The sequence below is a fragment of the Peromyscus maniculatus genome, chromosome 5, assembly GCF_049852395.1.
Source record: "Peromyscus maniculatus bairdii isolate BWxNUB_F1_BW_parent chromosome 5, HU_Pman_BW_mat_3.1, whole genome shotgun sequence".
In the NCBI taxonomy this organism is placed as follows: domain Eukaryota; kingdom Metazoa; phylum Chordata; class Mammalia; order Rodentia; family Cricetidae; genus Peromyscus; species Peromyscus maniculatus.
Window position 1 is genome coordinate 137,044,083 of NC_134856.1, and position 14,173 is coordinate 137,058,255.

A 14,173-nucleotide genomic window follows, 5' to 3' on the forward strand; every position below is an offset into this window, starting at 1 on the left:
GGCAGGGGCCACACAATCTGTCCTTCCTAGTAAGGAGGCAGCCCCAGGCCTCACCCATTGCCAATTCAGAGGGCACAGGAAACAAAACCACTGGCATGTCCCACAGTAGAGGTTATGACTTATTTTGAGAGCCCTGAGTTTTAATGAAAACATCTTAAATTGTACTTTATTACTTCTAGTCTTGAAAATAATCTTAAAAGCAAACCTAAATTTCCAATTATTTAGAATAGAGTCATTTCATAAATTCAGAATAATATCTCTTCACTATGGTTTGTAGGTATCTCCCCTTTTTAGATATGTGCACGTGACTCAGTTTGTACGTGACTTATCGCTAGAGGCTCACCCTTGTAATCCAGTGCTCAGAAGGCTGAGGCAGGAGGACTGCTGTTAGTTTAAGGAAACCTGGGCTACATAGTTGAGTTCTTAGCAAGCTTTAACTGCAGTGTGAGATGGTGCCTTAAAACAAAAAAGAAGAAAGCAAACTGTTTCAGGTGACAGTAGCGGGGGCCCTTTCCCATCTTCCTCCCTAGAGCTTGCTGTGGAGAAGCCCATGGGGGCTGCTGTGTCCCCACCCCCATAGTGCCAAACTTTAACACACTCCCAGCATCATGCAGACTAAACTGTGTGTGCCCGGAGATCCTGAGGAACTTCCACGAGGTACAGGGCCTTCCATTCTCAGCTTTCTAATGTACTTCCTTCTGCCCTGGGTCCCCTTCAAAACCCTCTCCTTTCACGGCCCAAGTAAGCGGTAAAAGGACACATGGCTCTGGGGACACATACTTAGGGTGAAAGCTAACAGAAATGGGTATTTAGCTTGTGTGTGGGTTGTTGACACTCAGGTACTTTATAAGATGAGGACAGTGAGAATGAGGGGACTTCTAATTAGACAGTTCATCTTTTTTCTTTTCCCTTCCCCCAGATTATCAGAGTCCACCGATCCTGAGAAAGGTCCAGTGGGAGAAAATCAAGATGTGGCTGAGGCAGAGCTCAGTGACAGACACCTGCCCAGATGATGGCGAAGGGTGATCTTGGGCCCATGTCCTTGTTCGTAGCAGCCTCCCGTGCATCAGAAAAACCATCTACTTTTGCCGACTGCTTTAGCAGTGAAGACTGCTTTGGCAATGATAGAGCTGACTTTCCATAAACTAAGTAAACTAAACCCACAGCTCCAGGGTTTTGAGACTGGACAAAAGCACTTATCAAGAAAGAAAGCCAGCAGAGTTATATTCAGATTCTCACTGGTTCATTTTCCTAATACTTGGAATTCAACTGACCTGACTCATGGAAGAGAGCCAGGTAATCAAGAACCGCATGGGAAGCCTCAGCGATAGACTTTTGGAGAGCGAGGAAAGAAAGGCTGACAAAGCATCCACAGGTCTGCTGGTTTCAGCCAAACTAAAGGAACATCTGAGTTAACAGCTGGAGACCACTGAAAAGCCCCTGCAGTTGTCAAGGGCAATGTCCCAATGTCAGCTGGGACTCAGCAGGGAGCGTGGCAGGCTAACAGCAGGGAGACCTGGTGGGGGAGGGTGCTTAAGAACACCATGCTGGTAAACTGGGTGGGAGACTGCTCACCTGACCATTTGTACCAGGAAAAGAGAGGACAGAGCAACGTTGCTATAACTAACTTCTCTGTTCTCATTTTATCATTCTAGGGAGCAAGATTTTCAGTCTTTACAGCTCGGGCTACAGAACAGGATGCTGACCTTCACCTCATCTTGGCAACATCTTAGGATCCTTGGACCAGCAGGGAAGGAATCATTCATCCTGCTACGAGATGCTTTCCAATAAAATTTCATTTTTTCTCTAAAACCTGGAATGTGTTTATTGGTTTGATTAAATCTATATTATTATCTTGAAAAATGTACATCATTTAGTATAAGATCACAAAAACTATTTCAAATGAATTGAAATATACAGTGTTCTGCTACAAACGTCACTAAAACACTAAGCATAAAGATACATCACATGAGGCCAGTGAAATGGCTCAGCAGAGAAAGGCAGGAACCACATAAGCCTGGTGACCTGAGCTTGATCCCCAGGACCCATGTAAAGGTGTGGAGAGAACTGAACCCAAGAGGTTGTCTTCTGACTTCATACTCAAATGGTGGCACAGACACAGGAACATGCACGCGCGCGCGCACACACACACACACACACACACACACACACACACACACACACATGCACACATGCACGCATGCGCGCGCACACACACTTTAATAAAATATTAAAATTAAATTCTGTAGAGTAAGTGAAACAAAGGTAAGTAAAAAGATGTAAATTTTCCAGTGTTAGTAAACTGCTTTGTTGTGAATTTGTACTGGGTAGCTGACGCTACTGAATGCATGTAAACAGGGGAGAGAGAGAGAGAGAGAGAGAGAGAGAGAGAGAGAGAGAGAGAGAGAGAGAGAGAGAGAGAGAACCAAAAATAACCTTAAATTTCTTACGAAGAATCTGTTGGACTTTAAATGTAAATGTATACAAAGCTTTTTGAAAATTCTCTTAGGAGGTTATAAACAAAAAGCTTGAACACCACTGTTCTAGTCAGCACAGCATCATTCATAGGGGGACTGCTCAGCCCGTGGCCAGGAATGGGGTGCAGGTGTCTCCCTGAGGGTTAAGCAGATAGAGAGAAGCACACTGCCTTGTAAGTGGTGAGCAGGCCTTGTGGACAGGTGTCAGACATCCACTGTCAGGGTGTGTTTCTGTGGACAGTGTCAGACATCCACTGTTAGAGCGTGTTTCTGTGGACAGTGTCAGACATCCACGGTTAGAGCGTGTTTCTGTGGAGAGGCTTCCCAGTTCCCATGTACCATGCAAGCAGCCACTGGTGTAACCAGATTAGGTTGTGACGATGCTCGTGGCTTTCAGCAGTGATTTGTTAAGACTGTGGCGGCCCCACTTACCCTGCAGTGGGTGGCTTTGCAGTCTTCTACCATCAGAACGGTAGGATTCCTGCCTCACTAGTGATAGTATTTGAACTTATAATTTCTGCATTTGAACCCTGGTTCCTCTAGCTGTGTGACCTGGGCAAACTGAAAAATGCTTGCCTTCCCTCAAGACTACTCACTTGGAAAATGGAACTAGGCTGGCGAACTCCTGACTGAATGAGAGCAACCAGTAAGTGCTGCACAGAGAAGTATCCACTCTGCAGAGAACTTAGGCCTTTGTGAAGCAGCAGAAGCCCCAAGTTAGCCCGGCGGTCTGCATGCAAGAAGCCACCACATTCAAATCATAACCATGTGTAACTGAAGCACATTGCCTGCAATTACAGAAGAAAAATGCCTCTTCTCTCCTAAAGTGGGGATACAAGGGAGTAGATTCTTCTCTGATCAAACTTGGGAGAAAATCTAAGCAATCCCATGTAACTCAAATGACTGTAATATCTTCAGACTCTTATTTTTATATAAATGCAGAAGTGCTGTATATTGGTCATGTAGAAGGCTGTTCTGAAAAAGGGTATCAGGTGAGAGTCAGTCTGGAGTCACATTTACACTGCTGATAATAAGATGGAGCAAGACCTGCCAGCCAAGTTCACCTATGCCTCATTCACTCTCCATCAGTCAAAGGTCAGTGAACTGTCAGCGTGGTAATTCCTCCTAAGAATCAACTCTTTTTTGTTGACATCCCTTAACACTGTGGTTCTCACCCTTCCTAATGCTGTGACCCTTTTAACACAGTTCCTCACGTTGTGGTGGCCTGTAACCATAAAATCATTTCATTGCTACTTTATAACTATAATTTTGCTACTGCTATGAATTGTAAGGTAAATATCTGATATGTGACTCCCAAAGGGGTCACACGCACATGTTGAGAACCACTGCTGTAACAGACCGTTAATCACTTAATTTGCACTTTATTCCTCAGAAAAGAGGCACTCACCAAAATCAGCCTGGCCTTTTGCCAGGCAGTGAGCAGTAAGCATACCTTCATCCCCTGGGGGTGGGGTCTTCACACAGGAAAAGGGTGGATTTGAGAATGCCCAGGATGAGAGAATGGCCCAGGTCAGGGCAGCTACAGCTCCCGCCATGACAGACTGTTTCACATGCTTTGCATGAATTCTCTTTTAAGCCTGTGTTGTAGTTCCACTTCATAGATGGGGAAACTGAGCATCATAAGGAACTTGCCAAGAACACACAAATGGCATAATTAGAATATAGCCAAGTCACAGGCCCTAGGCCTTCCACTTTTGACACTATGCTAATTGCCAAAACAGTGACTTAACGTTTTAAACACGTAGGATAGAAGGGTTTCCCATACATATATGTTTTTATATACACAGACTTTCTAAAAAGTGGGTTAATAATTCATTATAGACAGTGATTGGAGCAAGACCTTTTTTTTTCTGCCTCCAAACTTACACACATTACCTATACAAAAATATATTATGCAATATCCCCAGAGTCACTGGCTTGTAGGCTGGACCAGACCCTGTCGTTTTATGGGCTAGGGCAGACCAAGCCAGAGAAGGGAGCAGACTTCCTGAGGCCACCCAAGTAGGAAGAGCCCAGGCATAGCCAGAGCTCTGGCCTTGAGTGGCAGGGTTTTCTGTGTCCTCTGACTGTTCCACTGTAGCTGCCTCAACTGTCACACTGGAGATTTTCAAAACCTTCAAATATATAGAACTGAGGGAGGAAATTATGATTTGGATGTCAAGTGCTGACACTTGAAAAACACCAACTCCCTTTCAGTGCAAGTGTTTTAGCATGTCTCTGAGGGGAGGTGCGCTGCGCATGCCCCTGGAAAGGTGATTTTCAGGATGTTCCACAGCAACATGGAGATGCCAGGTCCTCCACTGTTGCTGGGAGCTGACACAATTTACATTAAACAAATGTTTTGAAAATTAGCTGTTCACGGTTCCAATTTCAGCCTCCCCCAGGGTCTAATGTCAGCCAAATACTGGTACAGTAAGCAGACAATGTGTTTTATTGTGTGGAAGAAAAACAGACCACCATCACAGGCTCCCTGCTTTTGTAATCAAAGGAGAAGTTGAGTGTTCAAGTGATTATTGACATATGGTTATTAGGAACATAGCTACTAGGGACTGGAACGACACACACACACTCATATTCACACACACATAAATCCACTCATACACATGCCACACACATACAAATCCACTCATACACACCACACACACAAATATATTCACACCACACACACTTGCAAATACATACATTCACACAAATACACTCACACATCACATACACAAAAATACACTCATACACACACCACACACACAAATACACTCACACATACCACACACATCACAGATACACACAAATACATACATCACACACACACACACACACACACACACACACACACACACACACACACACACACACCACAGACACTCAACCTATGACAGAAGACTAGGGTCAAGGGGAGCAAGTCTCGGTCAGGTTTGCTGTAGGTCCTGGCATCTCAAGATCTGTTCAGATGGCACAACTTGAGTGCATGAAAGAGGGTAAGGACCAAGCTCAACACATGGTCCACCCTGCTGTGCCAGCACCTAATTCCAGGGCCTTGCTGCGGGCAGCCATTTCAAGGGAGAGGAGGCTTGGCTTCTCTGTGCTTCTCCTGACATTCCAAAGGGCCGCCCTGGCACCTGTCCTGCCTCCTCTGCCCTGCCCTTCCTCCCAACTGCAAACAGAAAGAGGAAGGGAGCCTCCAACCTGCTCCCTTTACAGTTAGCAGAGATGAACAGAGAACATTCTGCAAAGTCCTGCCCTGCCTGCCCCACCTCCTCCAGAACTCCGGAGCAAGGTAGAATGCAAGTATCTGGAAATTTTAGCTGCTCAAGGTCAGGGTTCTCTTTCCAGGAATGTGGAACAATTCTGGGCCTTGGAAAGGTATTTATTTAGATTTTGATTTCATGGCAGTGTTGTTTGCACTCACAAATGTGTGTGAGGGACAGCACCTTCTCCCCAACTAATACAAACTCCAAAACAGTGTGAACAGATGGGGATTTTTTTGCCCTTTCCCATCAAAATAACTCTAGGTCATGCTAATGAGAGGGTTTTCCTCCCACAGATCAGCGTCTAGGACACTACTTTCCAGTGAAGCTAGGTCTGTGAGGAACTGCCTAAGGACTGTCTTGACTGAAGCAAGTGTTCCGAATGACAGCTGGTCTGGAGTGCTCCTGCTACAGCATACCCAGAGGAGGACACATCGCCATGGCAACACAGAGATTGTACAACTCAGTATCAAAGCCTGCAGGCCGATGGCCACTCTGAGGACTGTATGGTGGCTGATCTCTGGCACAAGAAAACCTTTCCAAAGGCTGTCGCATCTACGTGGGAGACCAGGTGTAGAAGGTGTAGGGCTGGGCTACCACCCACCTCCAACTGCTCCCTGGATACCCACTATCCATCTCCAAGTCCCAAGGGCTTCAGTCCTCCAACTGTGGCCAGGTTCCATAAGACACTCTTGATTAGCCAGTGAGTTGGACTCCCACATGTTCCTGTTTCAGTCAGTTTCCTGATGGGGATCAGCTCTGAAAAGGGCTGGGAGGTCCCTAAGACCTTACTTATCCCATCCCACACACCCCTGCCAGATCCCATACCTTAGATTTCCGGGCCCCTTTTTTGCCTCCTGTTTTCTTAGCCACTGGCTTCTTCTGGGATGGAGACTTGGCCTTTTTGGCTGGTGGAGGCGTGATGATGGCTTCCAACTTTCCCTTGGATCCTCGCTTCTTCGCTAGCAACTCAGGATGGATATTCGGCAACACACCCCCACTGGCTATGGTGACTCCTTTTAGCAGCTTGCAGGAAAACCAAAGTCACAGGTGGTGAGCCACACCACCCTGCTCCAGGAGTGCCCTGCCTCATTCAAGAAGTCAGCCCTGCTCAGACGTATCACTCTGAGATGGTTCAGCTCCTACTTCTGTGGCAGCTACAAGCATAGAGACTCAGACTACACAGGGATAGACTCCTTGAGTCCTCACTTGGTTTCCATTTACACTATTTCTCCCAGGAGAGCCAAGCACCCTTGTCATCTCCCGACCCCACTCCCAGTGAAGCCCTAACAGACAAGAAGCTGCTTGAGGTCTTGCCAGCCACCACAGCCTCTAAGGGTAGTCCGAGTGTGTGCCAGCATGCTTGGGGGCGGGCTGGGGAGTAAGAGTAGTCCGAGTGTGTGCCAGCATGCTTGGGGGCGGGGTGGGGAGCCCATACCTGGTTCAGCTCCTCGTCATTGGCCACAGCTAACAGGATGTGCCGGGGAGTGACCCGTCCCTTCTTGTTGTCTCTTGCTGCATTGCCAGCCAGCTCCAGGATCTCAGCTGTAGGGCAGAGAAGAGCATGTGGTCATTTCAGGGCATGCGGGAACTACATGCCCCCATACTCCAATCATAGTGCAGGAATGGGCACAAGAAATGGCTGGTTCAGGAAACAGCTAACCAGAGGTAAGAAGCTACAGGTATGTTTTGTAAGCAGTACTTCTGGGAAAACCAGGAAGAGATTTAATAGAAAAGGTGGGCAGGGTTAAAGATTCCACCTTTTGTTTTCAAAATGGAGAGGTTGGTAGGAATGGGGACCAGTAAAAGGCCACTGAGAAAGTACATGGTGGGACTACGATATAAATCCAGTTCTGGCTCCCATTTCCTAGAATGAGCTTCCTGTGAGGGGTGTTTGGAGTGGGTGTGGCCAGAAGGACACAATACCTGCACTCTGGCAATGCATCATCCATTTGTAGAATTCAAGGGGAAGGGGCTTGATATAGACAGTGTTTGAGAAATCTTTGATGCTTGAATCAAGTAAGAACACCTGCACATTTGGATTTGAAATCAGGAAGCTGTGACTAGACTCATAAGGTCAATGTCACAGTAATACAAAACAAAAGGGTGGGATACTGCAGGCTGAAAAGAGCCAGAGGCAGAACCAGTCATTCTGGGGGCAAGGGAAGAGGTCTGAACATGCGAGTCACACCCTAGGAATTAGCTTTCCTAAACTGGACAGTAGCATGGCCAATCTGAAGGGAACAGTCTTGTTCTTAAGGAATTTATGCTGTGGCTAGAGACAGCTCAGCAGCTAAGAGCACTGGCTATTCTTCCAAAGGACCTAGGTTCAGTTCCCAGCACCCACATGGCAACTCACAACCACTTGTAACTCCAGTTCCTGGAATCTGACATCATCTTCTGGCCTCTGCTTGTACTGCATGCACTTACACACATCTAGGCAAAAACTCATACACATAAAATGAAAATAAACAAAAATAAAAAAGGAAGTTCATGCTGGTATTCAGGAATGGAGTGTCTTGATGTTGTCTTGAGAGCACAGTGAACATGGCAAAGTGTGGCAGCTGCTGTTACAGCTGCATGTGGTCAGAGTCCCTCTTTCCAAGGACTTCTGTCCTTTGTAACATGTACGGACCTGAACTTTACAGACCTCAGGTGACATATCTAAGTGAAATAGGCCAGGCACAGAAAAATAAATGCTGTAAGAGCTTACTAAGACACCTGATCTAAAAAAGTTTAATTTAGAAGTCGAGGCTGGGGTGGAGGTGCAGTGAAAGGAAAAAGAATGTCAGAGGGTACAGAGATTCAATTATATTTTAGGGAAAGTCTTAATACGTGCCCAAAACGGTGACTACAGTTGATAATACTATGTATTCCCTAATCACTAACATATATTGTAAATGTTCTCCAAACCTGAACACAGGAACATGAGGGATAAGTATGTTAACCAGATCAACCACTTAGTCTACTAAGGTATGCTCGTTCCAAAGCAGCGCCGTACCCTGCAGTATACAGACTGTTATTTATCTAGTAAGAATAATACACGAGTTTTTCCAGCATTTTGTATGTCTAAAATTTCTTCAAGCAAAAATCATGACGAGGAATAAACAGGACGGGGAGGCTGAGTATAACCTGCGTCTGATACTTTTAAAGTCTATTTTCCTGCCCTTCGAGGCAGTCTCATTGGGTGAAAAGACAGATCTTCCACCATTATCAACGGCACTGGGGAGTGCCCTCTGCAAGGGATCCCTCCCAACTCCCTGCTCGGCAATACAGTTCCCTTGGTAACCTGCCCATCTCCTCGAGACGACTCACTGTCTTCATGAAATGTGCAGACTGTTCGTGAATCTATCAACTGTTGCCCATGCTGTGGGTCTGCCTGTGATGCCCTTCTGCTGGCACTAAACAAGGTCTAATGTTCCAGTTATGCTGTATGTTCTAGACCACCCTAACTACGCCAGTGCTTGGGCACATCTTGGAACAAGCAGATAAACTGGCAGCTGTGTGGAAACCAAGCCTGAAACTTAGAATACTCATGGTTGTCTATGGTGCTTGCTTTGAGACACGGTCTTACTTTGGTCTCAGACTTACTAGGTAGCCAGGCTAGCCTCAAATCTGTGACTCTCCTGCCTCAGTCTCTTGACAGCTAGATGGATGCATGCACTACCACACTTGAGATGGTGTGTACATTTTTGAGATTAACAACTAAGCCCCACACAAAAACTTGCTACCTGTGTGTAAAGATGAGTGTGCTTGGCTCCTCATGAACACTTTCATAGTGACAGTGGGCGGGGAAAGGGAATCAGTCACACCTGGAGCCACAGGTCACCTTCCCTAACTCCGGGAAATCGTTTTTTGCTCAGTCATCACAGAGACAAAGAGCTGTGTTTGAGAAGGAATGCAAAGGCACTGAGGTTCCTGTCTTTCCAGCAGGAAGGAGATCAACACGAGGCTGCACAGGCCAGAGCTCAAGAGAGTAGGGCTGCTGGGCTTCATGCACACGAGAGCCCCAGTGAGAGGCAGGGAGCCTGGCCAGTACCTGCAGGCAGTAACTGGAGAAAGGCTTACCTGTTCACCTCAGCCTCACAGGCTGTTCTCCTCCTACCTCAGTCCAGCACAGTTTCTCAGGATTTCGAGAACCATTCTCCTAGAAGTTCCCTATAACTGTTCACAGGCCCTCTCTTTCAAACGAAGAGGTGACCTGTAGTGCATCAGACACAGGGGTCACGGATGCAGAAATGCCTGCTTGTGGTCCAGGGGAGCCTCAGACTCCTGTCCGTGTGGTGTAGGTAGCACATCCTACCCACACACAGCTCAACAGTTAGCAAAGTAGGTGCCTGAGGCCCCCAAGAGCAGACTCTGGCAATAAAGGGCAGAGAGAAGAGCCTACCAGAGCAGTCCCAGGGCTGGACCTCAGCACTTAGGAAGGCTTAAGAGTGGCCTCTGGCATCATGGAGCTGTGGAGCCATTTTTAAAAGCTTCCTAGCACTAGCACACTCCCCTCTTAAGCCTTTCCCCCTTCTGTGGGGCTGGAGGGAGGAGGAGCCTTCAGTATGGGGAGCCAGAGCATGCAGAAAGCGGCTGGGAGGTTACAGTCTGCTGACCCTGATGTGCTAAGAAAGCCTTACCTGCTCATTATTAAAAGCAGGGAACATACAGGTGTCTACAGTGGTGGACTGTTTTCCTAAATCCTCAAGCCCACCCCATGACAAGCAAATCATGTGGGAGCAGTTTCTGGAGAAGAAGCCTGTTTCCTCTTCTTGCAGGGGTCCCAACAGAAGGCCTCCCCAGGCAGAGGTGGGGAGAAGGAGAGGTGTGGTCTCTCTGGGTGTTTGACTTTTTTGTGTGTTTTGATTCTCTGGGCAGGGAAATGATAGAATTGAAGATGAACCCGTGAGTGGTGTGGGCTGCTGGCCTAGGTGGAAGAGGCAGTATGTGAGGAATGGAAAGAAAGCAGATGAGTGTTCCGGAAGCAAGCACCAGAGGTCAGGGGACACACTGACCCCACAGAACCAAGGACACCAGCTTCCATCAGCCTGCCCCCTGAGGTCAAGGGGCACACTGACCCACCCCACAGACCTGAGGACACCAGCTTCCATTTAGCCTGCCCCGAGGTCAAGGGGCACACTGACCTCACAGACCCGAGGACACCAGCTTCTATTAGCCTGCCCCCTGAGGTCAAGGGGCACACTGACCCACCCCACAGACCCGAGGACACCAGCTTCCATTAGCCTGCCCCGGGTCTGATTTGTGGCTCCAGTGTCAATGGCTTTAGTTTTCCCTTGGGAAAGTCCAAGGACGCCTTGCACGCTGCCAATTCAGCTGGATTCAGGGATGCCAGCCTGGAGTCCTGCGGGAATGGCTGTGACAGGTGGGGTGGACGGCAGATCTAGGAATGGGGTCCCCTGAGAAGGAGCAGGGTAAGGGTGGCACTCTCTTGCTTGTGCACCAATGAGCTCAAGTCCAAGGCTTCCTTTCTGCAAACCCAGCAATGCGCACAGGCCGAGATGAATGTCCAGCCCAGGTTCCTGCCACCAAGGAGTGGGCCCTGGCCTCTGCAGGGAGGAAGCAGGCGCTGCACCCATTACAACAGCAAGGTGGGGCGCGGAGAGGCTCCGGCGCGCTGGCAAGTACTGCGGCTTGTTTACTCTCGTGTTTTTCCAGATGGATAGTAACCATAGGAACACTATCATCAGGGGACACACAAGACAGAGTACCTCCGAGACACACCTTTTACAAGAAACACGGTCCACGCCCCGGTCTGCCTCCACACCGCACTGGGCAGAGGGCCTGGGCACTTTACAACAGCGAGAAAGACAAGGACACATCCTGACTGCTAAGGAGGCAGGGACCGCAGTGTGCATTTGCCCCCTGCTGAGCAGCAGGGACCCCCTCTGCCCTTCAGCCTAGGCCCAGTTGTAGAAACAGCAATAAAGTACAAGGGTTCCTGGCCAGGAGAGGGCTGCCTGCTGCATGGAGAAGGAGAGATACAAACCGCCAGCCACTCAACAAGACAGGGTGGCTCCTGCCTGCTCTTCAGGGTACACTGGCCTTTACACAGGGGGAGAGGATGGCTGTTGTGAGACTGTGACGGCGTAAACACCGCAGGGAGAAGGGCCCGAGTCTGTTCTTCAGAATGGGAACCTTTCCTTGATAGTGACACAGAGGGCAAAACCATGGAGGCCTGAGCGGCAGGGCAACTCCTGTGACTGCATCTCCATGGTTTCTGGGGCTCAGTCCCTAGACCCTTCCTCAGAGTGCTAATTAGAGCTACATCCTGGAGCCTACAACCAACAAAATAAAATAAAATAAAATAAAAGGGAACCTCTGAGAAACCATGGAAGGTTTGCGATGGGAGCCTTAGGAGGGAAGAAACAGAAGCCCTCTCCAGGCCTTCACCCCTGGAACGTTCTTCCTGGCCAGAGACAAGCTAACTTTTATGGCTAATGACCAACACTGGCCTGGTTTGGGGCCCAGAGTGCATAAGGTCAGGTCCAGAGGGGGTTGTAAATATGGTAAAAGTTCCCCAGGCAGAACCACTGCGTGAGGCTCGCTGCTGGGTACTTTGGTAGCTGGTTCTTTTAATATTGTTTTAAGATCTGACTTGAAAGACACCCAAGCACCCCACTCTTGGCCAGGTCTAGCAGTAACAGCCAGAGAGCAACTGGTTTGTGGTGGCCAGGACTGGTGATGTGGCCTTTTCTCCTCAGAGCCCAAAGCTCCCAAGCCTCGGTGAACATGATGGCTTTAGGGCCCCATGACAAGATTCCCACGGCCTTGGACAAGGCCGTGACTTAGCAGTCATCTCATCTCTGGGACAGCTGGCTGAGCAAGAATGTTTCCGACAGCCCTACCTCTCCATTTTACCCAAGCCCAAAGGTTTAGAATCTAACCCTCCCCCTCCCTCTCCCCACCACACGGCATCTCGACTGAACCGACCCCGCTATATGGAAGCGTTTCGTCTACCTTCCTTCAGGGAGATGAAGTCATGGCTTGTGGAATTAGACTCTAACAGCTAACAGGTGATGTGGTGAGGCTGAGCCAAACTCCAAACCCAAACCTTGCAATAGGAAAGAATCTGGGGCTTTTACGGAACTGTTTGAAGCATCTCGTCTAACAAAAGAAAGATTGAAAGTAACAATCAGAAATCAAAGAAAGCAAATATGCACATAATCCCAAGGAGAATACCGGTATCTACTAAGAGCCAAAACCATGACAAGGAATCTGTTTACTGTATTTCTTTTGAGTGTTCACCCCTCCACTGACTTCACCAAGTTCACAATTGGGACACCACTCCAGAAGACCTTACCCCAGTCAACCCCAATTGGAGGGTCACTGCTAAGAGCTTCCTGTGGTCTGACCACACCATGGCCCTCTCCAATTCCCTCAGTGACCTGGAGTGTCTGCTGCCATGTCCGCCACATGTCCACTGCTTTCCAGGTGTGGAACAGCAGAGACTGAGGCCGGCAGAGTCGTCCCCTTGGTGGAGCTCTGGGCCACAGCGAAGCTCCCTGTTGTTGGCCTGTCCCAGGGCCCACCCTCAGCTGGCCCCGGGCTCTCAGAGGAACTGGGTATTCCACAAAGTAAGGGCTATGCAGGCATTGTAGACAGTCGTCTGTGTTGATACAGGGACTTTTTAAAGAGAACTGCCCACTGCTTCCCACAAGGTCCACTCAAGTTCATCCCTGCTGTCGGCTCTGTGAACCAGGGGGCATCTGGTCCAGTCCCACAAAGACTACCAACAAGGCAGAACTGTAGCCTGCTTTGGGAGTCTCTGAAGTACGTTCCACTGGACACTCATTCTTCATATGTCAGAGTCACATGCACGTTTTGAAAAGACATGCATATTAGCAGAAGAGACACTTGGATTGTTGGCAAATACTGACTCTAACCTGCCTGTCAAGGCCCGTGCTTGAGGAGCCCCAATGCCAGGAGCCCCTCCTTCACCTTTGCAGATGGAAGCTTCGACTTCCACCACCTCCAGCTGGCTTGCGGCGAAGGGCAGCAGCCATGATTCATGGTGGCTGGCCAGGTCTGCCGTCAGATGTGGTGATTTGAATCTTAGCTCCTGTGACTGCTGTCAGCCATGGCAAGACAACACCCAGCCTCAGTTTCCCACTCTATAGAACAGGATTGGGGTTACCTCAGAGGTCTGTAAGGGTTGAGTTACTAAGTAAAATGCTTAGTAGATGCTGTAAATGTAAGCTCTGTGTACTAAGGCTGCAATCTCCTCATGAAGAAGAGGGGAAGGAGAGGAAGGGGATGAGGGAAGGGGTGGTGGGGTGGGGCAGGAAGGGGAGGAGCTAGCAGTAAGGCAGCCTTGATTACAAGGGCAAGAAACTGACTTCCTTCTCCTGGTTTCTCCATCTAAATAACTGGGGGGACAGACACGTATGAAAAGCAAAAGCAGGAGAAGAAAAGCAACAGAAA

General features: G+C 48.5%; 1 protein-coding gene and 1 long non-coding RNA gene across 7 annotated transcripts in view; one reads left to right on the plus strand and one right to left on the minus strand.

Moving 5' to 3' along the window:
- The window catches only part of LOC121829636 (uncharacterized), a 94,749-nt gene extending 92,886 nt beyond the window's left edge, over positions 1–1,863 (plus strand). For 2 of the 3 annotated variants that reach the window (XR_006072682.2, XR_013051672.1), the window contains exons 4-5: positions 920–1,375; positions 1,656–1,863. This is a non-coding gene — a long non-coding RNA (uncharacterized LOC121829636). The remainder of the gene's footprint in view (positions 1–919; positions 1,376–1,655) is intronic. The other variant, XR_006072683.2, reaches the window with a different exon arrangement.
- Macroh2a1 (macroH2A.1 histone) overlaps positions 1–14,173 on the minus strand; it is a 63,994-nt gene that overhangs the window by 23,892 nt on the left and 25,929 nt on the right. For all 4 annotated transcript variants that reach the window (XM_006976765.4, XM_006976766.4, XM_006976763.4 and 1 more), the window contains exons 3-4: positions 7,182–7,288; positions 6,572–6,769 (exon numbers count right to left, since the gene is read on the minus strand). In XM_006976765.4, the coding sequence (XP_006976827.1) occupies positions 6,572–6,769; positions 7,182–7,288 (305 nt within the window). The remainder of the gene's footprint in view (positions 1–6,571; positions 6,770–7,181; positions 7,289–14,173) is intronic.